A 26,652-nucleotide genomic window follows, 5' to 3' on the forward strand; every position below is an offset into this window, starting at 1 on the left:
GTTATTTGGTTATTTGGTAGATGGAAATGTTTTCTTTCATTTAATAGAGTACCTTTAACTGCTAGAATCCACAGATCTCTTTGAAACATCCTCCCAGAGATTTTTGCAGCCTCCTACAAGCATTATCAATATACAGTATATGCATTGCCTTCTGTTAGATATGTGTCTTTTGGTGTCCAGAGACTGCCGATGTCCTGTAGGAGGAATGTTCCATGTTTAGTATTTGATCAGTTGTTGATTAAATTGTCTTGACGTATTTTGAAAGTTTTCATTATTATTGTTCCTTTATGGAACATGCAAGGTAAATTTCTGACTATGTAGTTGTCTTAGCATCAGGACCTCCCAAACAAAGAATGAAATACTTATACATGTACATGAAGTATCATCATGAATTCAACTGACAAAAACAATGGAACATCTAGAAATTGTGTGAATTGATTTGTTAATCTATTTTCAATTATAAAGCAACACATAACTATGAATGTATTATTCTAAGTATCAATGCAATCGTTGATTTGATTATTCATTTGTAACCATGGATGAGTGCTGAGAAAAAAATACATTGAATTTCTAAGAATAAATTCTTTAATTCTTTTTCATTTTCTAGAAAAAACTAACTTCTATGATTTCTGCACTATTACTTTAGTATTCTGCTTTTGAATTAGATACAGTACTGGAAAACAAGTAATCACGCTTGTTTTAAGCATTTGCTAAAAAATTCCTATCTGCAAACTTAACAAAGAATTTAAGTCTTTGTTTTAAACTAAATAGTACTTCGCCAAAGAAATTGGAAACAGCAGTTGAAAATAACTTAAGCAAGTATTCAAAGGTAGTATTAGGCTACACTGTTGATTTCAGGGTTGTGCTTTCTATAAAACAGTTTCATATCTTAAAATATAAGCAGGGCTGATGCAGGAATTTGCTTATTAGTAGTCAAAGGGTTAGGCTATAAAGGCAGTGAACTTGCTAGTGAATTCAACTCTTCGACATTTGCACTCAAAGATCACCTCGGGCAGTATAGATGACATCAAGCCATGGAACTTATTACAAGGGATACTTTTGTTCATGAATGTCTCTAGTAAATAAGTGAAAATGTGAGTACAAAGGACATATGACTTCAATGTCTAGAACTGCTTTTAGGGCTATGTTCAATGTATGTCATAAGGTCTCCATTCTGTCCTTTCATCCAAATACATGTCACAAATAGAATGGAGAAATGTGCTTTATTTAGGCCTGTGGTGGTAGTGAAGATGTTATTTTCATGGTATTAAAAACTTATTTTACAGAATTCTACGTTGACAATTGAAGAGTTTCATTCCAAACTTCAAGAAGCTACGAATTTTCCTCTCCGACCTTTTGTTATACCATTTTTAAAGGTAATTGTGACATTTTCTATATATCTGGTCCTGGAAACCATTGATGAGGTTCTGTGCCATAGTAAAGCCTGCAACTTCAAGAAATATACCCATATTTTATGATGTCATATCAGGTTAAAGCACATCTGGATTAATTTTTAAAGTCCAAAGAATGTCTTGATTGCAAAAATGAGAGCAATATTTAATAAAGCAACTGGACGTAATTTTAAACACCAAGGATTCCAGTTGTTTGTAATTCACGTCAAAGTCAGCGTTCCTAATTCCTGGAAAAAAGATGAAATGGCTTTGCTGGATCAAAATCATGTTTGATGCTGAGGCTTATTTTGACATTTTCCTTTAAAAGGATTGTAGGAAATAGCCCATGTATTTTGTTTTGCATGTTTGCTGTGCCCCTATATTATATCGACAGGAACTGGATTTAAACTGTCATAAAATGTCAAGGATCAAGTGGACAGACCTTCCGACCCTCCGTCAGCAAATGTTGGCCAATCTGAACAGATTGATACATATACATTGATACATATTTTAAAACGTGGAAAGATTTTCAGTAATAGATTAAAATGGTTTCAGGCTTGGCGCTCAGAAGCATGCTAAGGTGTAGGCATATTTTCTTAAGATACTTTTTTTTTCAAGAACTATCATGTAAAATTAAAATGTACCAATGGGGGTTTGGTTTTACTGCAATCATGCATTTGAAAATCTTTTTGAAAGCTTTGGGCTATTTTCTAAAAATATTTAATTTAATAAAAAGCACATAATGATTGCTTGCTTGTGGCCAAGCAGCTATAAGTGCTAAGTTTGAATTGCATCATGCAAATACCATTTCCTTTGTGAATATTACTATTTTTTTTACAGTGGAAACAGCTCCCCTCAGGGTCAGTTGGCGGTGAAAAAAGCCAAAAAGCATACAAGGACACTTCCAGAATCTTCGTTCTCTGCTCTGTGCCATATGGTTACAATATCATTTCATAGGGGAATGCTGGAATCAAAGATGCAACTTTTTTTCTAATTTTAGTGCCTTTCCTCAAAGGAGACATTAATGACAAAAACCATATGGTTGTGGGAACATGGACCTTAATAACTGCATTCAATCCCAGCTGTAACAATATGCATTAAAGTCTTGTTTTCATTAGGCTAATGTAAGCCACAGATTCTTGATTCTATTTCATGTTATGGAGAATCATTTACAGGAAAGATATTACACACCGTTGTAATTACTTTCTCTGGTGCTGGAACACTACCCTCCCCCACTATTTTGTTTTGTCACTTCCTTAGTTTGGTGAAGCATTGGAATTGAAATTAACTCTTTTTGTTCTGAACTTGAATGGAAATTTATAATTTTAAAAAATACAAAAAAAGAGATTTTTCTGTAAACTTCAAATTTGCATGTGGCAAGGGTAGCGAACCTATGGAGCATGTGCCTAAGATGGCAGACTCTAAAAATTTTGAAGGTATCCGGCACGCAGACACCACCCCCCTCAATTCTTTAAACAGCATCCAAAGTAATAAGGTACAAATTGATTATCTTTATAGCTAAATGAAACAGCAAATGATTTTTTTTTTACAACCTAAGAGTATTGAGATGTTTTTACAGGAAACATTATTCATTGCCTACAGCTCGGCATTCAACACAATCGTACTCTTAATTCTAATCAACAAGCTCCAAACCCTGGACTTCTGTACCTCCCTCTGCAACTGGATCCTTGACTTCCTCGCAGGGAGACCACAGTCTGTGTGAATTGGAAACAGCATCTCCACTTCGCTGATAATCAACACTCCTACACTTCTAGGATGTGTGGTTAGCCCACTGCTCCACTCTCTTTACACCCACTATTGTGTGGCTAGGCACTGCTCAAATGGCGTCTATAAACACAGCTGAATGAGTGTACAAGACCCTCAGTCCGTGGCTGGGGTTGACCATGGATATTGTATCCGAGCTGTCTATGTAATATACAAGCCGGTATGCGAGGCAGGGCAGTACAATTTGGAGAGCTAGCTGTTGCCCATGCAGCAGACTCTGCCTCACTACGCAGTCGATGAATCCAAAGGAGCGGAAGAGACCGATACAATTTGACACCAGCAACAGTACACGTGTTTCCAGTCAGCATTGAACTCAACATTGGACTGCCTTAGGCCCTCCAGCTCTGGATTCTTCCCTTGGGGGTTCACTCCTGAAGCCTTCCTCACGAGTGGATATAATCACAAGGCAGTGGAAGTTCGAGGTCAAGAGCTTTCCTTCTAGATGAGCTGTCAACCACAGCCGACGAGTCCCGTCTGCCTGAAGCAACTGGTTTTAAGTTGCCAGTAACCCCCCCTCCCACGCCAATAGAAACAGCTTAGTAACTAAGCCACACACAGAGGCCAGGAGCAGGAGCTGGACATGGTTGTCAGAGGCTATTTGAGACACCTCCATTGGGAGCATTTAATGACACAATTGCCACTGGCAGAATTTCAGATGGGGAAGAGGTGATGTACAGGAGCTGGATAGATCAGCTGGTTCAGTGGCATTGCTGCAACAACCTTGCACTCAGTGTCGAAAGGAACAAGGAATTGATTGTGGACTGAAAAAATGGGAATTCAAGGGAACACACTCCAGTCCTCATCGAGGGATCAGAAGTGGAAAGGGTGAGTATTTTCAAGCTCCTCGGTGTCAACATCTCTAAGGATCTATCCTGGGCCCAATGTATTGATACAATTAAAAGAAGGCACGACAGTGGTTATATTCCATTAGGAGTTTGAGGAGAACTAACATTTCAACAAATTTCTACAGATGTACCTTGGAAAGCATTCTGACTGGTTGTATCACCATCTGGTAAGGAGGGGCCTCTGCGCAGGATTGAAAAAAGCTGCAGAAAGTTGTAAACTCGGCCAACTCTAGCCTCCCCAGCAGCCAGGACACACTCAAAAGGTGCCATCCATCATTAAGGACCAACATCACCCAGGGCATGCCCCTTTCTTGTTTCTATCATTGAGGAGGAGGTACAGGAGCCTGAAGGCACAAACTCACTGTTTCAGGAACAGCTTCTTCCCCTCCATCATCATCATTTGTGAATGGACAATGAATCCATTGACACCACTTCGGCATTTTTACCCTCTCTTTTTGTACTACTTATTTAATTTTATTTAAATATATATAATAAATTATAGTTATTATGTATTTCAGTGTACTGCTGCCATAAACTAACAAATTTCACAACATATGCCAGTGATATTAAATCTGATTCTGACTCTCACTCTGGCTTGCTGCCAGCTAGATGGCTGCAAGAATACATGATAGGTTTTGAAATCCTTCCACACCTGGTGTGCACATAATTATCTGTATAGTAAATGGTTACAATAACAATGCTATTTTAAAATGATGTTATTTTTAATTAACTTTTTAAAAAGATTAATATTAATTTTTGACCAGGTTTTCTACAATACTTATTTCAATCTGTTTCTGTTATATGTTGTTATTAACAGTGAAACAATGAATACACACAAATGAGCAACAGGACTCATCCCTTTTCCTTAGAGTCCATCATTATTTTTAATAATTTAAAAATCAGTGATGGCCTTTGCTTAGAATTACCATCACATACGAGTGAATTTTTTAGATTATTGCCGTTTTGAGCGCACACTCACAAATGGGTTCACCCTCCCTAGGATATGATAGATGTGTCTGATTTACAGTTTTCTGTCTTTCAAGGTAGTAATTCAAATTTTGATTACACTCTACTAAACTTGAATAAATAGCCATAGCTTTTCTATAGGTAATTAATGTAGTATTAATCCATTGTGCAGGCTCTATCAAAAGTTTCTGTTTGTAAACTAAAGGTTCAGATATAGAGCACACAGATATATTCCTGATTTTATTTTCCCTTGGAAAATGTTTCATATAAATCTAGTTGTTCCTTGTGTGCAACTTGAACAATTTATTTACTCTGCTGCTAGATTTCAAATCACACAGCACTTCCATTATTTGAGCTACTTACATTTGTAATCTTGCCCAAAACAAAAACACCCTGATTATCTATCAACTCAGTTTTACTGGCCAGGAATAATTCTGATACTAATGCAGCCCTCCACACGGCTATTGTCTCCAGTTTTATTTGCCGACTTCTGCCATAGGATTCCCTCAATGTCACTGGAAGCAGAATTTTCCATTGTGATTTACCTTGACCACCCTACTTCTTTAGATCCCTGAAATTGATTTAGTAGTCCCCATTTGCCTACTGTGCCATTTGTTTTGATGGTTGTAGATTTAAAAGGTTCTATTACAGTGGCTTAGGTGAGTAAATGCAACACATTGTGTAGTTGGTAAACACTCCTGCCCACAATGCACCACTGATGGAGGGAACAAATGATTGGGGCAACAGGTAGGGTACAGACAGGCAAGCTGCTTTGTCCCAGACAACGTTGAACTTTGCAGCTTCACTAATGCACAATTCCATCATGCTGTAGACTTCTGTTTTGTTCTTTGAGATATCAAAAGCTGAGTCATCCCTGAGGATACCTAGTCCAGTGTAGAATGATGTACTCCTATAGCACGGTCCAGTTGAATTTCTTACTGAAAGCCTACAGGTATTACGTATTGCAATTGTCTGGGAAGCGAAAGCCATGAGTGGTCTTTGAGGTGGTGACTGCCTGACATTTTGAATGTTATTTACTATTCAGCAGTTTAAATGTTGACTTAATTTTGTTGCAAGTAGGGATGAACTTCATTGGTTGAAGAAATGTGAACACACTTGAACACTATGTAATCATTAGGCAAGAATTCCTACTTCCTGCCTTATGAGGGAAAAGAAGCCAATTGATGAAGCAGCTGAAGCTGATTAGGCCTTGAAACTTTTTATAGTAGTTTCCCTAACCCGAGGCTGGGAAGGTTGACCTCGAACAACTGTTCCCTCTTTATTGTGGGGATCTGACTCCAGCAATTGGGTTGCTTTCTCCTTGATGGCCATTGACAAGATTTACAATTTTCTTGATGCTGTATTCTGTCAGCTGACCTGATATCAGGGATGATCCCTTGGGCTTCACTCCTGGAACTGAGCTCTTTAACCTGGACCAAAGTTGAGAAAAAGGTTGAGGTGAAGTGGTCCGATGAAAGCTTACAGAACCATGATGTGCATATTATGTGTGAGTAGGTGCCACTGTCATTGTAAGGTATATTAAAATTACTGCACCCGACTATACCGTACAGAATAAAGCTTTGTTATTCCAAACAGTTAAGCTGTTTTATTAAACTTATAAAACACTTTACATTTATAAACTGCTAGATTATTATACACAGACTGTGTGTAGCCAAACATTTTGACCAAAGGTCTGAACTAATCATTTTATTTTGGCAATTGAAGAACTGTAATTCAGTTAAATAGTTAACATCAGTAATGGTGACTGTGAAATGACCTGATTGACATAAGAGTCCATCTGTACACTAATGTTCTTGAGTATGGAAATCTGCTGTTCTTACCATGTAAAGACTGCATGTGACTTTATTCTGCGGCAACGTGATTGACTCTTCACTGATTTCTGAGATAGTCAAACAAGACAAATAAAGAAGGGAAGTAAAACTATTGCCTTATAAGCATGCATCTCCTGCTTATAATGGAAATACAATGAAAATACAATGCAAATTTATCTTCTGAATTGCTTTGGATAGAATAAAGGAAGTTATAGAATTGATATGTAATCTAAGTCAGTGGGTCAAGGGGACGTGGAGGGTTTAACTGAAAGCTGTAGTTTTTTTGTGTTAGATTGAAATGTTTTTTGTTGCTTGCTTCAAACTTCAAATGTGTTGTATTCAACAGCAGAGATGACCATCTCTAGGTGGATAAAGTAGGGTAGGTGCTTTGTACACTTTTTATTTAGCTGGGAATGGAAAACTAGCAACTACCCTAACGAGAAGAAATATGCAGATTTAGTCACAAATTAGGAAGCATGTTTTTGAGGGCTTTAATTGTTCCAAAAATTGAATTGTGAGATCAGCACAATTAATGACTTAAATTCCTGCTTGAAATCTATTCTTGAATAATTTCTTGTTATTGTTTCAGCTGGATGTATGTGTGCAAGATGTTTAACATAGGAGCCATTCTCTTTATTGATTTTGTATAGCTTTCCTTTCAGCGGCTTTAGTACTTTTAAATCTGTATGTTTCTAGGTTTGAGCTAACATTTTGGCATAGCACAGATATTTTTTCATTTCTATGTGGGAAAGGTGAATTTTTTTTGGGAAAAAAATGATGATAATTCATTCTAAAATGAGGCATTTACTTAACATTAGCTTTGTGACCTTGCTACACCTGAGCTCTGTCTTTTGTTTTGCATGCTTCGTTTTCATTTGATTTCTGCTTTATTCCTAATCCCATGAGAGTGTCTTTTTGTTAAGGTACTTGGGAGTGACTGGACAAATGGTCATTAGCTATGTGAGCCTAGGCTCGGAAGGTTAGAATCTCTTTTGACCACAAAGCCTCACAGATTGCTCTGGCCCATCTGGTCTTCTGGTTAGCAATCATAAATCCTCGTGTTTATCCTTCTGCCCAACTCAGGGGTGTTGAACACTTCTGTAATTGCTTTTGCTCTGATCAGTTCACTAGATAATTACAGGTTTAAAAAAAAAAGCTGATTTTAGTTCATCCATCCAGGAAAATCCTAAATTATCCCCCTTTTCAGCATTCAATTATTTCTTAAATGTTTCCAGTGCTTTTGTCTCTGCTGCTGGGAGTATGTGCCAGTGTTCATTGTGCTTGTGTTGTGTCAATCCTTAATTTTTCATATTGCTAGATCCTATTGTCCTCTTTCAGTGTATTTAATAATATTCTCCATTACATTTACAACACTTGAGATTCGCCTACATGTTTATAATATCACTTTTCAGACAACTGCTTTTGAACTGAAAATCTTTAATTTCTCCAGTCTTTTCTTGTAATTCATGCTATTTGACACTAGAGATCAGCCCCACAGCTTTTCTGTACGCAGTCTGAAGCCACTGATTGCTTGTGTTGTGCTTTATTGAGGAAACTTGCACAATCTGATCAGGGGTGCTATATGGTTTGCAAACAGTTTCTCTAGCTTGTATTTTACTGCTTTGTAATTTACCATTGCATTTGGCTGTTTTTGTTAACAGCTTCTGCTGAGCAATGGTGAATACTTGCTTGTGAATACGATGGTACTCTAACATGGGAGTAATCTATTTAATTCCATTCCCTGGATAATTCTGGAGATCCTTCCCTTCCACCATTAAATTTGATGCAATTCATTTCTAATAGCCATCATCCACATAGCTGCAATTTCATCACTCTGTTTTCTCAGTCAATAAGCAACTACTCTACACTTCCTAAGTTTACTTTATGTTCAGCCTTTGAAATTGTACCCTTGTGTAGCAATATTTGAGGTGTAAGAGAAAGAGTGATCTATTGTACTCTGGGAAATACTGCACCAAATAAATCTAATCACCCTTATTGTTTTCCTCCGACTAAGCTAATTTGAATACAAGATGCCACTACCCTTAAATGCCTTTCCTTTTTTCTTGCAGTTAAATCTATCGTATGGTGCTCTCACAGAGCAGGAATCATAGAATTATACAACACGGAAAAGGGCCCTTTGCCTCAACTCATCCGTGCTGACCAAAGTGTCTAACTGAGCTTATCCCACTTGCCTACACTGGGCCCATATCCCTAAATTGTTCCTTCTTATGTACTTGTCCAAACATCGTCTAACTGTCTCTCAAGCTATTGTTGGTTATCATTGCTTGGTGCCTGTAACATGACAGTGCCACTGTTATGTACCATGTGGCAGCCCAACCCAAAGTGTTTCCATGCCTTGCTGTGAGATTTTATAAGCAGCTTAAAAAAACTGGGGTGATTTGAATGTGTCTAAACACAGACAACTTCAAAAATCAATTTTGTGTTTGACCTAATGACTAAAGTAAATGGCTATTGAAGCAGGAGTAGAGGATTGAGGTGGTGACAGGTTCCCAGTAATGATGGTCTATGGCTAGTGATTAGATGCTGATTGGCTTGCACATGTTCCTGTGTTTCAATTGCAAGTCCACCTATTTCTCCTACTTGCATTGACCTGTCATCCAAGTGATTGTATCAAGGTTATGATGTGTTGTGCGGTACATTTGTTTAGTGAAACATTAAATGCCTTGTGTTCAGGAATGTTGGTGGAAGAACCTGTGAAATTGGTGTGTAGAACTGCCTTGAAGAATATGTTTGAAATGGTTCTGATCCCTTTATTTTTACTGAAAGAACAATTCTTATTTCTATTCACATTGGTTGGTCAGAGCTTTGAGTCATTAGGCAATTCAGAGGGATGAAGGCTAACAGTTCATTAACTTGCAGAGGAAAACAAATTATATTTCTAAATTTAAGTAGAAATTTGATTTATTTTAAATTACTAAGGACAACAGGATTTTCCTTCTGTGTCATAAATTGTTTCAACTGGTAAGTTATAATATACAGTGTTTATGGAGCAAATAGTGAATGGGCTGATAACACTGAAATGTAAATTCATGACTCCTGATTGGTGCTGCATGCAACTTCATATGCATGCTGTCTCCATGGCAACCACCTTGCCAGTTCAGCTCTGGTTGAATGCTTACTTTTATGCTGCATATTGCTAAATGGACAACACTGCACCTTACTATGCTCATGACTACACCCCCAACGTAGAATTAAAGCTAAATGCAATCTGTGTTTTATAGTGTGATGCCATGATAATCTATAATGACTAACATTCCATCACTGGAAAAAAAAGTCAAAATTGTACTTTCCAAGGGCATCTAATGATTCATTCTGTTGTCAAGCCACTTTTGTTATTTGCTTAATCGTTCATCTGTAAGGTTAGCAGGGTGTAGCATCTTTCCCTGTGTGGCCGTGCTGACAGAGATGTTGTTTGCTGTGCCACTCTTCTTGCAGGCCAACCTGCCCCTGCTCCAGAGGGAGCTACTTCACTGCGCGCGCTTGGCCAAGCAGAACCCAGCACAGTACCTCGCACAGCATGAGCAGCTGCTGCTGGATGCCAGCACCACCTCACCCGTCGACTCCTCCGAGCTGCTGCTTGATGTTAATGAAAATGGGAAAAGGCGAACTCCAGACAGGTGAGACAAATGGTTGCAATTTATCAATGGAACCGTTTTTTCCTGAGCCAAAATGTATCTGCACAGATGCATCATGGGAGCAAATTCAAGCAGACAAATGATCGCTGACTTGTGCTTTTTCTTTAAATCGCAACAGCTTGTTGTCAACTGTGAAAATTAATTCTGAGTGAGGAAGGATTTTTTTCTTCTTGTTGAATTAATTAATGAACCCATGGAACTGTGCTTAATCCTGTCTAATCTTTGTATGATGGCATGAGATGAGTAACCAAAAAAGTGCTGGTTCAAGGGAAACTGACAGTCTTGCTGGTGCTTTTTTCTGCATATGGTCAGCTATGGATGAATAGCTGCAATGAGGTTCTAAGTTCATTAAAAGAGCTCATTAAAGAGATCATTCTGTTTCTGCACTAACACAGGGACGTGTCAGTCAATGTACCTATCTGAATTTGATATGTGTAAATATGGTCGCTATTTGTAATAGGATTTGGCAATACTGGTGCAGGCAAGCATAATGCTAATGAGGGAAGCTTTGTTAGTTTATCGTATGAGTACTACTTCATAGTAGCTTTACGCCTTGAAAGTTGACATATATTTGATCATCTTGCCCTCTTTGTAGAACCAAAGAGAATGGCTACGATCGCGAGCCTTTGCACTCAGAGCAGCCCAGCAAGCGGCCCTGCACTATAAGTCCCAACCAACGGTTTAGTCCAAATAATGGGTTATCCTACCAGCCCAACGGCCTGCCTCACCCAACACCACCCCCACCTCAGCACTACCGTCTGGATGATATGGCCATGGCTCACCATTACAGGGACTCATACAGACATCCCAACCATAGAGACCTCAGGGACAGGAACAGACCTCTCGGTGAGTATCAATCTTGGTCCTTTGTCACCACATGCAAAAATCTATAAAATAACCATTCCATTTACTTGATTTATTGTCTGTTGAACTGCCAAAGGCACCATAATGTACTAAAAGGAAGAGTCGTGTTGAGATGATGTATGCTTATTATTACCAGAGAGCATTGCGTGTGCAATGGACCAAAGCTTGCCTATGGACATTGTGGTAAAGCCGGTGTGTTTGTTGAAGGATGGCTGTGTCACTTTTATGTCAGTGATGGGTATTAGAGGGATGGCAATAAGCTACTTGATGGATAATTAAAAAAACAATGGCATGTTTTCCAGCAGAATAGCTTTGGAAGTCTGAAATTATGTTCCACTGTTGGCAGGGATGCATGGCACCCGTCAAGAAGAAGTGATTGATCATAGACTAACGGATAGGGAATGGGCAGAGGAGTGGAAACACCTTGATCATGTAAGAAAATTGATGAATTTACTGAAAAGCTAACCTAAAGTACAATTGTTTTTACTTGCTCCAAAGGATAGTTTATGTTTGCTCTGAATAATTAAAAATATAAATTATGTTTTAGAGTTGGATATAGCAAATTTCTGGTCAGTGTTAATACTAGCTTCAAGTAAATGCATAAAAATATTTTCATTTCTAATGACGAAAGTATGAATCCTTTTTCATTTTTAACTCTACAGCTTGATTGAAATTTTATTTGAATTTGGAAAGGTGGTAGTTTGTAATTATTCCAGAATTTTTTGGCCATGGATTTGCAAGTGAACGTCCAGAATCAGGTTCATCAGCTCACTAATGCATCCGGTATTATTCCAGCTTTTAAACTGTATCATGGATATGGTAGAGAAGACTAGGCGTTCACTTACAGTCCTTCGGCGATGTCAAGAAGCTGATCGTGAGGAGCTTAATTATTGGATCAGACGATACAGCGATGCGGAGGATATAAAAAAAGGTAGCGGCAACAGCAGCCATGCCAGACAACAGAGTCCTGTGAATACCGATCCTGCCCAACTAGGTAACAGTTTTGGGTCCCGTAACCTACTCTTTAATGTAAGTTTATACTGGCGCCATCACACTGTAAATCGAGTGCAGACTTCACAGTAATGTAAATAGGGCTGAAATTTCAAAGTGTGTACACCGCCATCCACAATTAGTATACCTAAATTGCTTATCTATCTAAGTGGCGATGTATTAGCTCCAGAAAACAGCTGGAAATATCTTTGGACTTCAGATATCCAATGTCCGGTCTCCCAGCACCCCCATCAACAGTCCGACCAACATGTGTCAGTTGATAGATTAATACATTGGCAGTCAGATGAGTTGCTGCACACATTGTGTCCCAGCTCCCTCTGAGCCTGACAAATGCAATTAATGTTGGCTGGAGAAATAGTACCATGTAGGGTGCTATTGCTGTGCACTTGTATAATTGTGTCAGCGTGTGTGAATCCATGTCATTACTTACAGATGCTCTGTGTTCTGACAATGGAATGACATGGAGAAAAATGCACGCCATGGCCAAAACTTAATTTGTCCAGTAAAACTTGCAACTAAAGAGTCAACTGTTGTAAAGATGTACAAAGTTACCCAGAACTAGACGTGCTCACAATGTTTTTCTCCCATGCAGATTCCCATCGCGAGTTCCTCCACAGACCATCCGGTCATTTGCCAGAAGAAATATGGAAAAAAGCTGGTAAATATTATAATGGAAAGGGGTTGAGGGAGTGTTGGTTGCAAGGGATGTGTGCATGCGTATGAGCATCATTGTTATGGTAAAGTGAATTTTATTTTTAGCCTTTGTTAAATTGAGCTTCACCTTGAACATTGCATCATTATGACTTGAATTGTCAGTATGAGGTAAATCTAATCTAATTGTTCATATAGACAAAATTCTGTTGTTCTGTTTGTGTTTATTTTGACATACAGCATGGTTAACAGTCCCTTTGGGTTCATCAAGCCCGCACCATCCAGTTACCCCCGTGTAACAAATGAACCTACTAACCTCTACGTCTTTGGAATGTGGGAGGAAAGCAGAGTGCCCAGAGGGAACTAGCACAGTCTTGGGGCAAACATACAGTCTCCAGCGGCAGAATTGATAATAACATAATGCTAACCGTTTCACTGCTGTGCTACCCCTTTTGTTTGTGTCTTCATGACATACTTGCAATTTGAAAACTGTTTGGAAGAGCTTAGTAAAACTCAACTTGAACCTGATAGCCCGAACCCTATAAAAACCTTAGGATAGTTAATTTTACTATGCCCTATACAACCCAGTCATTGGCATAAATGTAACAATCTTATTCGATTTTTTTGAGGAATATTGTTGAAGAGCTGATGAGACATGCCATGATGATAGGCAAATTATCTTATTCTGAATTGAATTCTCAAGCTAGGCCAGCATGGCACTTATCCCAGATATCTCATCAGAGTTTCTGTTTGACCCAACCACAATATGGGTCCTGCAAAGTTTGTGTTAGGTGGACAGGTTCTTCTTCTGAGCCTGAAATCTCATTTCTGAGCATTCAGTTTCATAAATAGAACAAATTTATTTTATTAGAAGGTTTCTTTTAGCATTTTGGCATTCTTTTTATTAGAAGAGAAGTGTATTCCATGCAATTTTCCCCACATAAAATTACTCCATTTTAGGTCTTGCCTTCAGTGTGCTTTCTGATCAACAGACGCTATTGCTTTTGATCTAAATGCAAAAACAAAAAACACACACACACACAAATGCTGGAAACCCTTTTGGTAAAAATGAGCAACGCTGTTGGAGAAAAATCACCTTAGCATCCAGAAAGCCATATCACTGTATTGCAGAGAGACCAAGGTATGGATTCTGTCAGTGGCTGGTGTATAAAATTAAGATTTCTTATCAAGTCATTACCTTGTTTCAATGTACTGGGCCTTGAGAGGTGAAAGAACAGTATCTTTATTTGTCATTAACTACAGACCAATGCTTCTCATCTAGCTCTTTGGTATTCAACAACATTGATTTCTGTGAACTTATGAGGGACTGTTTTCCTATTGCAGTTTAAGCTTGTTATGATGTGCTCGATTATATTGTGATTTTAGGTGTACTTGCATTTTGTTTTATTCCATTGTAATATAGAGGGAGAAATCTGTGGTCTGCTATCCATGGATGCATTATGTCATTGGGATTTCTAGCTTCATGAATACTCTACAGAATTGTTGTCTGTAATTTGTCTCCCTTTGAGAGTCAGTGTGTAGAACTGCACCCAGTGAGAGTCAGCGTCTGTTAGATCCATACCCCAGTGAGATCAGACTGTAGCTCTGTCATCTAGCAAGAGTTAGTGTGCTGAACTACCCCCAGGAAGAGCCGGTGAGTGTGGGACATGAGCCCCAGGGAGAGTAGGTGTGCATGGAACCTGCCCTCCGGGGAAAATGGCTGTGTGCATCTTGTCTCCTGCTAAATGTAGATAGCTGGGATTTTAGGCTGCAACATTCTTGATGTTTCCCCTGTGTTCAGCTGCACCCCATTTAATCTGTGAAGATGGGAAGGCAATAATATTCCCAGGAGAATGTAGCAGACCTTTTCTTGTGAAAGTCTCCTTCACAGTGGCATGTCTCAGGAGGAATGGGAGGGATTGGCAATCCAACCTTAGGGATCTGTTAAAATGTAAACTACAGCAAAACAGATTGAGAGAATGGGGTGCACATTGTGAGAATCTGCTCAAACTGAGTATTTGAATATCAATGAGGTTGTGTTCTGTTGGGTTAGGACACTGGGACATGAAACCAGAACATGGAAACTAAGATGTAGATCTTCAGAGAAAGAGAGGATTTAAAAATAGGTAATTGTTAATTATGCTTAAAATGTGTGTTCAAATTATCACCCAATATTTGGATTATGTCAAGTTTGCATGGTACATAACGAATAGTATTTCACAATTCTGCGTACATTTTCCTGAACGATGGTCACAAGTGCTTGGTAATGAGCTAAACCTTGCAAAATGCTCTATTAGCTTGGGCACTGTTAGTCCATCAGATAGTGTGTTATATTAAGATTTCCTAGGTTATGAGATGTTCCAACTAACCTTGAATTTCCTTGTCTTGGTGAAAAGATTAAGGTATTGATTATGGATTAAGACAGATGGGAGAGAGTAAATAGCATCCTGCACAGATATTCGATCAGAAGGCATAGGAGCAAAATTAAGCCATTCAGCCCATCGAGTCTGCTCTGATATTAAACCAAGTCTGATTTTTTTTTCCCCAATCCCATTCACCCTTCAGCCGTTCATCAACTGAGAATGTATCAGTTTCTGCCTTAAGTCCATCCAGTGACTTGCCCTCTACAGTCCTCTGTGCAAATTCCTCAGATTCACCACCATCTGGCTGAAGAAATTCCTCCTCATTTCTCTCTTAAAAGGATGCCCCTATATTCTGAGTTTGTAGCCTCAGATCCTGGAATCTCCAACTAATTGGAACATCCTCTTAACATCAACTCTAATCAGGTTATTCAATATCTGGTATGTTTCGATGAAGACTCTCCCCATTCTTCTGAATTCCACTGAATGAAGGCCTGGAGCCATCAAACGTTCCTTATACATTGAGTCTTTCACTCGCAGTATCATTCTTGTCAATTTGCCTTGGACCTCTGGGGCCAAGTCACATTTTCTGAGATACAGGACCCAGTTTGCTCTCAATATTCCAAAAATGGACTGGACTGTCCAATGCCTTGTAAAACCTCAGCAGTTAATGCTTGCTATTGTAGTGCTCTCAAAATGATTGCTATCATGGCATTTGCCTTCCTTACACAAACTCAACTTGCAAGTTAACCATTAACCAGATTATTAACATAGAAAGTGAAAAATTGTGGTCCAAAAACTGATGCCTGTGGAACTCCATTAGTCACCAGCTGAAAAGCGCACTTTATAGAACTATCTTCTGCCAGTCAGCCAGTCTTCTGTCTATGCTAGTACCTTGCCTTTAACACCACAAACTCGTGTTTAGCTGCTTTGTGTGTGACGTCTTATCAAAGACCTGCTGAAAATCCAAGTAAAAATATCCACTGACTCCTCTCTGTATAAACTGCTTGTTAGCTTCCTCAAAGACTTCCAGCAGGTTTGTCAGGCAAGATCTCTCCTTAATAAAACCACTGAATTATCTCTTTCTTTTTAAAATCATGTACTTTCAACTACTCCTAAATCTCATAATTAATAATGGACTCTAAAATCTTAGCAATTACTGAGGTCAGGCTATCTGGCTTATGATGTCCTCTTGTGTGCCTCCCATCTTGAATAGGGGTGTTATATTAGTGATTTCCCAGTTCTCTGGAAACATTACAGACCGATTCTTGAAAGACAACTACTAATGCTTCCAACATCTTTTCAGCTACATTTTTCAGAAGTCTGAAGTGTTGTCCATCTGAACTAGGTGACTTAACCCCCTATGGGCTGCCTTCTCTTCAGTGATGGCTGCTACACCACCTCTGACCCCTAACTTTCTTGAAATGCCTCTATTCAGCTAAAGGTACTTCATGAAAAAAGGTTTCTATACAGAATCACAATGAGTCTATGCAGATTCATCAGAGTCAGGATGCAGTTCAGGCACAGTCAAGCTCAACTTGGTGGTCCAGTTAATTCATATTTCAATGTTTGAATGAGGGGACTTCACATTTGGTTCAATTAGCCATCTTGAAGATTAATGTTAAGCCTAACATAGATCCTTGGTAATAATCTTGGATCAGTTTTATGATCAAAGTTTTACTGAAATAGTCATGTTTTTACATTTATATCTATCTGGTATTTGTGAAGGATCATCAGATATGTCTGGTGTTATAATATGTAGTCTCAAGCATTGCTGCTCTGCTTGAGTGACCGGATTTATTAATTACTGAAATCATGCCTGGTTCTCCATTCACTATACTCTCCTTAAATACTCAGCTTCACACGAGGAAAGGCTTTTCTATTGCATAGGTCTTTCATCACATAGTTTAAGTATTCTCAGACCGAGCTGAGATGTGAATTAAGGGCTGTGTGCATGAATCCCAATTCCTACAGTAACGAGTATAACTGTGATCCTACCCACAGATCTTTACATGTAACACCTTCAGATGAATCTCTTCTCAGTAGCAGTTGCTTTCTCCTGCATGATTTTGGATATAGCAATTGAAGTAATTTTAACAGGAAAATTTCACAAGGTCCGCAGTATTCTTTACTTTTGTGAGCTCTGATAGCCTTCCAACTTCTACAGGGTAAAGTTGGTTTCCCCAAGATTTGCCTTTGATTCTGAAATCTTTTGATATGACATCTCAGCATATAAAAAGACTGTCTGCTAGACTGCCCTGATGAAATACCTCTACCTGTATCAATAGATAAAATATTCTTCTGCTCCTCACTGATTCTGTTAGTGTAGAATTGGTGAAAAATCCCAAATTCGACAGAAGCTAGTATCACTGTTGGATTTGGGATTCCGACACTAATCCTGATTGTCAGATGGGCTATTTCAAGGTTTTACCAGATGAATTGGCTCTTTTTTGCTGTAGTGCTCAATTTCATTTGTCAGAGAAAATTATCTGGAGCTCTCATCTTAGCCTCTTTTATTTCCACCACTTCCTATCTAGGTTGAGCTAATTCCAATTACCTTCTGTATTGTGTTATTCTGCGCAAATTTGTCAGTGCTGCTGCTTTTAGACACAACTGAGGATGTGGTTGTTTGCAAGGTCTGTCATTCAGTGGAGCAACAGAAAATTATCTTAGTGCCTCTTTATGAGGGGGATTAAAAAAAAAGCCTTACCAATATCCCAGTATCATGTTTCAAAGTTGTACGTACTACTGAACTACATGCTCAAAATGCTGAAGGAACTCAGCAAGTCGAGCAGCATTTATGGAGGGGAATAAACAGTTCATGTTTCAGGTTTGAGGTGAAAATTTTGGCCCTAATCTTTGACTGCTTATTCCCTTCTGTAGATGCTGCCAGAGTTGTTGAGTTCCTCTCGTATTTTGTGTGTGTGTGTGTGTTTCAAGATTCCTTGTGTTTATGTATGTCATTTTTTATGTAGAGCTGAACAAAAATGATGAAATAAACCTTCCAAAATGAAGCTAGACAATTATAATTTCTCGACCTGTGAGATTAATAAAATATAAACTGTCATAAATTATATATTTAATTTATCGCCCAGTTATCTACATCTGCATTTCTCCAATGACTCATTGAATATTATCACCATCTGGTATAGCACCGAGCCTTTTCAGATCAGAAAGGCCCTTTTTCTCTAGTTGATCTCTGCTTGGTTAGCTGGTAACTATTTTGAGCAGCTTGCCATCACTAGCAAATGACGTGTCAGTTTTAAATGTAGTTCAAGAGAACTTACATTGCCTTGTGAATTGCTGCTTTTTAGACAGAGGGATGGTACCAAATGTAGAATTGGGAAAGGGAGCATAAAATGCTTAAAAACACTGTACCTTAATTTTAAAAGTAATTATCCTGTATTTGTGCAACAACAGATGTTTTTACTGTTGGTAGAGGACTAGTTTGGTATGTATCCTAGTCTGCCCTTTTTCATTGTAATTTTATGCAAAATAGTGATGTAAAGGTAGCCATATAATCAGACTTCTCTGCATTCACTTTTATTTATATTACTTCCTGAGACAGTAGATAGTTTTAATCTTTTTTAGTGTGACAGTTAATACGCATTCATTGAATAGTCCTTATTTACAGTGTAAATCAATTGAATGAGGGATTGAAATTTATTTTTTTGTGAAACATTAAAACTTAAACTGTTGGAGAGAGGCATGTGGCTATTTTTTTTAAAAATGAGGCTTTTGTCTATCTGAAGGAATTGTAGTTCTAGTGTTTTAACGGAAAGTTAAATGCTTATTTGTAATTTGCAGAAATTATTCAAGCACATTACTGACATCCCACCAAATCTCTTTACTAATCCCATGTGCTAGCTAGGCTCAAAAAGAAATGCATAATTTTAATATAAATTGCCTGATTTGCATAGACAATTAGTCAAGCTACTCTTCTGATCGTAAGCAAAATTGTTTTCTGGTTTTGCCATTGAGTGAAAATTTCACTTCACCTTGGATATTTACCATAAGACTAACAGATGAGCAAAATCTAGGTTTTTTTTAGAAAATAATATTTATGTCACTCCATACTTGTAAGATGTGCTGTTTATATGTGGTGATTTGTGTTGAAAAGTGGACAAAAATATCCATATCCACAGTAATGTAAGTGCTCATATTGTCTGTGTATAAAATTGAAGTATCTTCGAAAATAATATCAACATATAGTATCATTTTGTAAGGAGCTGAAAGATGGGGTCAGTGTAAATATGAATGAGTAATACATCTGGTGAATGTATATAAAAAGTGTGAATTTTAGGAAGTAATACGAATGTATTACAGAAAGTTTGTTTTGACAAATGCAACACTACAGTGTAACCTGTGCTGAAATTATTATCAAATTTGGTACTACTATAATCATACATATTTTGCAAATTCTCAGAAAATAATGTTGCTTGCAGATGTGAAGTACAAGACCTAGATAACATTCAGGCATAGTTTGATGCACGGCCAGAAACTTGCATATTATCAATATGCCTGGAAATGGCAATCATCAATCATGAGTAATTCTACCCACCTATGCTTGACACTCCATTGCCGAGAGTCTCCATCAGAAGCTCACTCAGACTAGTCACACAAATGCTGTGACATCTCGGAACCTTTCCATTATTGTCAAAGCACCAATCAGGAGCAGGACGGAAGAGTCTCTACTTTCCTGGATAAGTGCAGCTCTATCCACACACAACCCAGGACAAAATGGCTTTCCTTGGTTGCTACCTGCCCCTGCCTGATGTGTCCAATCTGCAAAGTATATTGCAGTTACCTGCTGGAGCACCTCTGAGAGTGTCAGCCCACCACAAAGACCTACACATGCTTGAGAACATGACCAATTCCAGCCTTCCTTTCGGCCCTGTATTAAACCCCTTTGGAAATGTTTCACTGTCGACTCCAAAGCTTATAACTTCTAACCAAACTGAACTGGGCAAGTACCTTAACCAGAAGGTCGTTGGTGATTCCAGACAGTGGTTTACCACTGCTTTCTCAAAGGGCAATTAGAAATGGCACTTGAATGCTGACCTACTCAATGCTGCCCACAGCTTTTAAGAATGAGCTAATGAATAAATAAGTATCTAGCCCTAAATATTTTACTACTTCTTACAGCAGAAATCTATGTACTTACATTAGTCAAGTAATTCTCACATTTTTATTAAGTCAATGAAATGGTACAAAATTATAAAGCAGATAGTGAATCACTTCCATGAAACATAGCATAATCATCTCTAATAGTGTTAATTTGTGCAATAATCCAGCCTAATAATTAGGTCCTATTAAATATTGAATTCATCATTGTCACTTAGCTTTTGTAAGTGAGGAAATTATAATGGATAAAAACAATTGTGCAGGACTGTGCTATACTTGTAATTATACCAGTTAATTTTAATGAAAGATATTTATTGAGTGACTCCTTGTTATTTTGGGGATAACCCTATTGGACAGAATGTTTGAACTTATTAGACATTCCATGTTTTACAGAAGAGGCAGTGAATGAAGTGAAGCGCCAGGCAATGTCTGAGCTGCAGAAAGCTGTGTCAGAAGCAGAGAGGAAGGCCCATGACATGATTGCTACAGAGAGAGCCAAAATGGAGCGCACAGTAGCAGATGCGAAAAGACAAGCTGCAGAAGATGCACTCGCAATTATTAACCAGCAGGAGGATTCCAGTGAGGTAGAATCTCCCGTTATTTCCAATTCTTGGTTGCAAAATCTAATTAGATGTGACGCTGTTATGAGTACATTAGGGTGCATAAGAACTCTGATTTCAATATATTCTAGTTGTAAGTGCTTTGGGAAAATGATGGATGATCTTAAATCAGTACAGAACAATTTGGAATGGAGGCATTGAGCACTATAAGGCCATAGTATATAGAAGCAGAATTAGGCCATTCAGCCCATTGTGAAATGAGCAGCAGCAGAAGATGGACAGGGCAGGGATATAGAATGCAAGGTTGGGCATTCCTTTTCCCTTGCCTAATTGAGGAGCAGTAGTCTAATAATTCAGAACAGTCAAACTTCCAATGTGCATATGTGGGATCTACATGGAGATCCAAGCCAGTGCTTTGCTTTCTTGTTGATTATTTTTGTATTGACAGATTGATTATTTGGAATATAACCATCTTCTGCTTTTTACTTCTTCACAAATGAACCAAAGCAGTGAGATTTCCTATTTAACTGAGCCAGAACATTAGGTTGCGCTGTAGTTTGGGGAAAGTTTAAGAAGGGATACAACTATCATGTGTGAAAATTCTTGAAGTGACGCAGGCTGAAGGGGGACTTGATTAAGGTGTACCATCTTATGACGGTCATAGATAGGGTAGAAAGTAAGAAATTTCCCAAAGGAAGCAGTTTCTAAAATTGGGGGTACAGGTTTAAATTATGTGGTAAGAGTTTTGTAGAGACTGAGGAAAAACTTTTTTTTAAGTAGGAGGTGGAATCTTCAACACACTGCTTGGGGAGGTGTTGGAGGCAGAGACTTTCAAGTCAAGTTGAGTTTATTGTCAAATGCACAAGTACAGTGAGGTACAATGGTAACATTTGCAGTAGCATTGCAAGCACACTGTAATGCACAAGCATTAAGCAGTGAAGAACAAGACTGTGGAAAACCGGTACAAAATCAAAATTAGAAGCAAGTCCATTGTAGTGCAAGAGATGACCTGTAGTGCTCCTTTACTGAGGTAAACTTAGAATCTGGTTGCATGAAAATAGCCTTTAGTGGGACTTAAACTTCTGTACCTCATGCCTGACAGTAATAGCAAGAAGATGGTATGACACAGATGGTGGGCCTCATTGATGATGGTTACTATTTTTTTGAGTAACACCTCATGCAGATGCTTTTGACAGAGAGTGTTGTGCCTGTGATGGATGGGCTTTGTCCATTACTCTGTACAGCTTCTTGTGTTCATGTGCATTGAAATTGCCATGATGAAACCAATCAGGACAGTTTCTGCAGTACGAAGTAGCTGGGAGATTCAATAGGACAGAAGTTTCTAGACCAAGTGCTGGAAAATGGGATTAATGTGTTCTTGATGGTCAACATAGGTGTGGTGGATCAAAAAGCCTGTTTCTCTTTCATTTGATTCAATAACTTTTGCCTCTTTGAAAATGATTTTGTGTAACATGAGGTGCTGCTCTGTAAACCTGAGTGTGGCCTCATTGTGGCAATACAGTAGGCCACGGACTGATATCTCAGAATGGGAATGGAAAGAAGAATTGAAATATGTTGACGTAGAGGAGACTGCACCAGCTTCACGGGATGGCCCCAAGAGATTTGAGGGTGAAATGTCACCTTATCTATTTGGGGCCCTGAATGGTGGTCTGGGGGGAGGTGTAAGGGCAGTATAGCACTTGTCCCACTTGCAAGGATAAGTGCCAGGAGGGACATTAGTGGGGAGAGACATGTGGACAAGAGAGTCGTGATATATGGTAGTGATAATAAACTTGATTCAGATTGTATTGAAACTAGCAGAAAAATACAAATATCGCTGGAATAATGGATGCATTTTAACCAAAGGTGTTTTTTTTAAAGATATTATTTTAAATTTTGTTTCTGTAATAATACATGTAGTTGTACTTTGAAGTAATTTCTGTAAATAATGGGAACATAAACTAGCGAGTTCAGTTGAAATAGTTGTATTTTAAGAAAAATGTTGGTAACCACTGCTAAAATCATCCTTTCAGTGTGTTTTGAAGCTAAGATGTTGAAAAGCCAGCCATCAGCAACAGCAGGGTGCCCAGTAGCTGTTATAGACAGTGCAGGGTCATTAGGTGCTTAGTGAAAATTAACAATCAGAGTTGTGACTCTCTAATGCTAATGAAGGTTTCTTGTCATGCCTGGAGAATAGTTATCTTCCTAACATTAGCATTTAATGTGTAGCATATCATTCTTTAGCAGAAGACCTTTAAAATATCAGCTGCCGAAGCATAGGAGTGAAGAAAATTGTTATGTAATGTAGCAACTTGAATCATAATTATTATAACTGAGTATATACACAATGCATGCACGTAAGGTGGGTTCAAAATTGAAACAGTAAACTGTTTTAAGATGCTTTGAATTATTACATCGGGCTATATTTTCAGAGGTTCAGATTCCAGACTTTAATTTGTGTCTGTTCAGACTGAGTACAAAACAGCTTTTCCACTTAGGAAAAGTAATGGATGTGAAAGTATTGATATAAATGCGCACCATCAATGTGTGACAAGGAAAATGGGAATTTTATGGGATGGAACATTTAATCTTGTGTCCTTGCCATTAATCTGGCAGTGACACGTGAGGGTATGCGTTTAAGGTGAAGGTGTTGGGTTCAGAGGGGCCATGTGAGCCAAGTTTTTATTTACACAGACTGGTGGGTGTCTGGATTGCACTACCAGGCTGGTAGTGGAGACAAATATAATACGGGCATTCAGGAGGTGCTCAAGTAGACATGTGGATATGCAGAAAATGGAGAGAGAGATGGATATTGTGTAAGCAGAAAGAGATTAGTTTATTACGCATTTTATTGTGATACACTCAATAAAAATAATTAATAATCAATAATTAACATTGTCAGTCAGAGGGTCTCTTCCTGTGCTGTACACTTCTTTGTTGTACAATGTTAGGTGTTTCAAAGTGCCTTATTTCTGGAGGACATCTCTGTTGCCAGTTCCTGTCAGCCATTCTTTACTGCTGTATAGTATCAAGAAGAAACGACTCTGCCTGTTTTTTTTTGCACAGTTTGGACAAAGTCTGAAAAGTATTCTAGAAACTCGGTCCTCCAAGTGGCTTAAAATCTTGCCAGTCAATTTAGGAAGGATGTTTATTCTGGCTCAGAATCAGAATCAGCTTTATTGTCGCTGACATATGCCATGAAATTTGTTGTTTTGTGGCAGAAGCTTTTTTTTTTGTTTTATACTGTTGCCACTAGAAGAATTCATCTAATTTGCAGTTGTAGGTAAGAATGTAGTAAGAATGCTTAAGGAACCAACCTATTGATATAAATTACAAAGTAGGCATCATGGCAAACAGAAGTGCATAAATTTATGTCGTTGGAGCTCTACTCACCCGTTACAGATGGCTTATCCACTGACATGTAATAATTATAGAGGCTAGGGTGACTTCCATAGATTCATGAAAGATTACAACTCTGTAAAAGAGCATCTGGCCTATTGTGACTCTTTGAAAGGGTTGCCATGCTCAGTTCTACACCCCACCTTTTTCCCTGTGATAGCTGCTGTTGGTACCATACACTCAGAATGACTCAACTATGACAGCACCTCTACCTCCACTGCCTGACTGGAATTTAAGCTGACAGTCTACAATTGAAATCAGACCCATAACACCATAACTGAATTAAAACTAATGTATAGAAAATAATGTCATATTCTCTGATTTTATGGAAATAAAAATAACTAATATGATCTTCATGGCCAAATTGATTGTTAGTTGTAAGATTGTGCTGTTTGACAAAGTCTTGTAAACACTCAGTTGCATAACTGAAATGTTTTATGTTTGTTCTAACAAAATCCCCTTTTATGGATGTGGATGGTCCGAGTGTTGATTGAGAACATATCTACTGAAATAGCCTTTATCCATAGCACAGACTTCTGAGATATACCCAGGATGCATCTCCTAAAGGCCAGGTACTATCCACAACCAAGCTGCAAGCTTGATATATTTCAAAATAGGAGAAAAGTTTTCATGAAGGAAGCATTCCTATCTACATTACTTGGCACCTGAAGAGGGGCATTTTGGATAAGAGAGAGGATTATATTCTGTATATCTTAAATTAAATAAGCAGTGAAAAGTAACTTTTTTAGAAAGTAGTGAGTTAGTGTTCATGGGTTCAATGTCCATTCCGAAATTAGATGGCAGAGGGGAAGAAGCTGTTCCTGAATCACTGAGAGTGTGCTTTCAGGCTTCTGTACATCCTTCCTGATGGTAGCAATGAGAACAAGGCATGAATTGAACATTTGAGACACTCCCAAGGGGAATTCTGTGTTTTATATTAGGAGTTATAAAATGTTTCAGCAGGGTTGCAAAACATAACTCCTTTCCAGCATCCATTTCTGGCATGTATCCATCTGAAAGCTGAGTTAACTGCAGTCACAAATCTTCGGGTATTCATCCTTGGTCAAAAGTGGTAAATGCTTCTGTGCCATTTCTGAAATCTTTTTTCGTTTGACGGAGTCTGGAAAAGATTGTAGTCACTCATCTTCTCCCGATATTGACTAGTGATGTCCGGCAAAAGTCTGTATTTGAGCTACAACAGGTACAGTAGTGAGCAAGGGCTGTTACCACGACAGCAGTGCTTAAGGGCAATATCCTTGGAGGAAGGTCCAATGGTCTTCAGGCATAGAACGTAGGAGCAAGAAGGGGAGCATCACTCTAGTAGGGCTGGATTACAAGCCCCTTATCATCAGTGAGAATTTGAAGAGAAGCTGTGTGGAAGATCATACTCGAGAAGGTGCCATACTGCATCTCTTTGTTCACAAGGCAGGGAGCAATTTCGTACTTGCGACCATAGTTCTATTAGTCTTAAGACAGTGATGGAAAAGGATAGGACAGGTTCGTGGGTTAGTGTCCAAACCTGGAGCAGGGGGATTTGGGATATAGCAAAGGTTGGTTGAGGCAGCTTGTTTGAAGGAAAAATTAATGCTTGAGTCCTGAAGAAGGGTCTCAGCCCAAAATGTCAACCACTTATTCATTTTCATAGATGCTGTTGGGTTCCTCCTGAGTGTGTGTATTGCTTTGAATGATTGACAATTTGGAGGATTTTAAGAATGTGAAATCTAGAGTCCAGGGGCAGCATGTTTCTAATCACAAGGGATTCTTCAGATGCTGGAAATCTTGAACAACACACACAAAATGTAGATGAATTCTGCAAGTCATGCAGCATCTATGGAGGGGAATTAAGCAGTCAACATTTCAGGCCGACAACCTTCGTCTGGACTAACAGAATGTTGCTGTTGACAGCTTGACTCTGCTAGGGTAAAGGATAAACTTGGCAAGTTTGGGGAACCTTGGCTGTCAAAAGGTATTGAGGCTGTGGCCAAGAGAAAAAAGAAAGAAGCATACATTGCATTTAGGAAGTTGGGCTGGCTGAATCACCTGATGTCTATAAAAAGATTAAGAATGCCCTCAATTGGAAATCAGAGGGAGGGAAAGACAGGATGTGAGAGTGATCTGGTAGATAAAGTTAAGGAAAACCCCAAGAGGTTCTATAGATGTACTGATTTAAGAGTAAAATGCTGGTTAAGGATAGAGTAGGTTCTCTTG

General features: G+C 38.5%; 1 protein-coding gene across 11 annotated transcripts in view; it reads left to right on the forward strand.

The window, feature by feature from the left end:
* The window catches only part of runx1t1 (RUNX1 partner transcriptional co-repressor 1), an 89,331-nt gene that overhangs the window by 50,625 nt on the left and 12,054 nt on the right, over positions 1–26,652 (forward strand). For 4 of the 11 annotated variants that reach the window (XM_059978734.1, XM_059978713.1, XM_059978745.1 and 1 more), the window contains exons 4-10: positions 1,287–1,376; positions 10,276–10,457; positions 11,071–11,321; positions 11,686–11,771; positions 12,135–12,333; positions 12,943–13,008; positions 20,861–21,072. In XM_059978734.1, the coding sequence (XP_059834717.1) occupies positions 1,287–1,376; positions 10,276–10,457; positions 11,071–11,321; positions 11,686–11,771; positions 12,135–12,333; positions 12,943–13,008; positions 20,861–21,072 (1,086 nt within the window). The remainder of the gene's footprint in view (positions 1–1,286; positions 1,377–10,275; positions 10,458–11,070; positions 11,322–11,685; positions 11,772–12,134; positions 12,334–12,942; positions 13,009–20,860; positions 21,073–26,652) is intronic. The other 7 variants (XM_059978718.1, XM_059978722.1, XM_059978727.1 and 4 more) reach the window with 7 other exon arrangements.

Source organism: Hypanus sabinus, chromosome 1, assembly GCF_030144855.1.
Source record: "Hypanus sabinus isolate sHypSab1 chromosome 1, sHypSab1.hap1, whole genome shotgun sequence".
Taxonomy (NCBI): domain Eukaryota; kingdom Metazoa; phylum Chordata; class Chondrichthyes; order Myliobatiformes; family Dasyatidae; genus Hypanus; species Hypanus sabinus.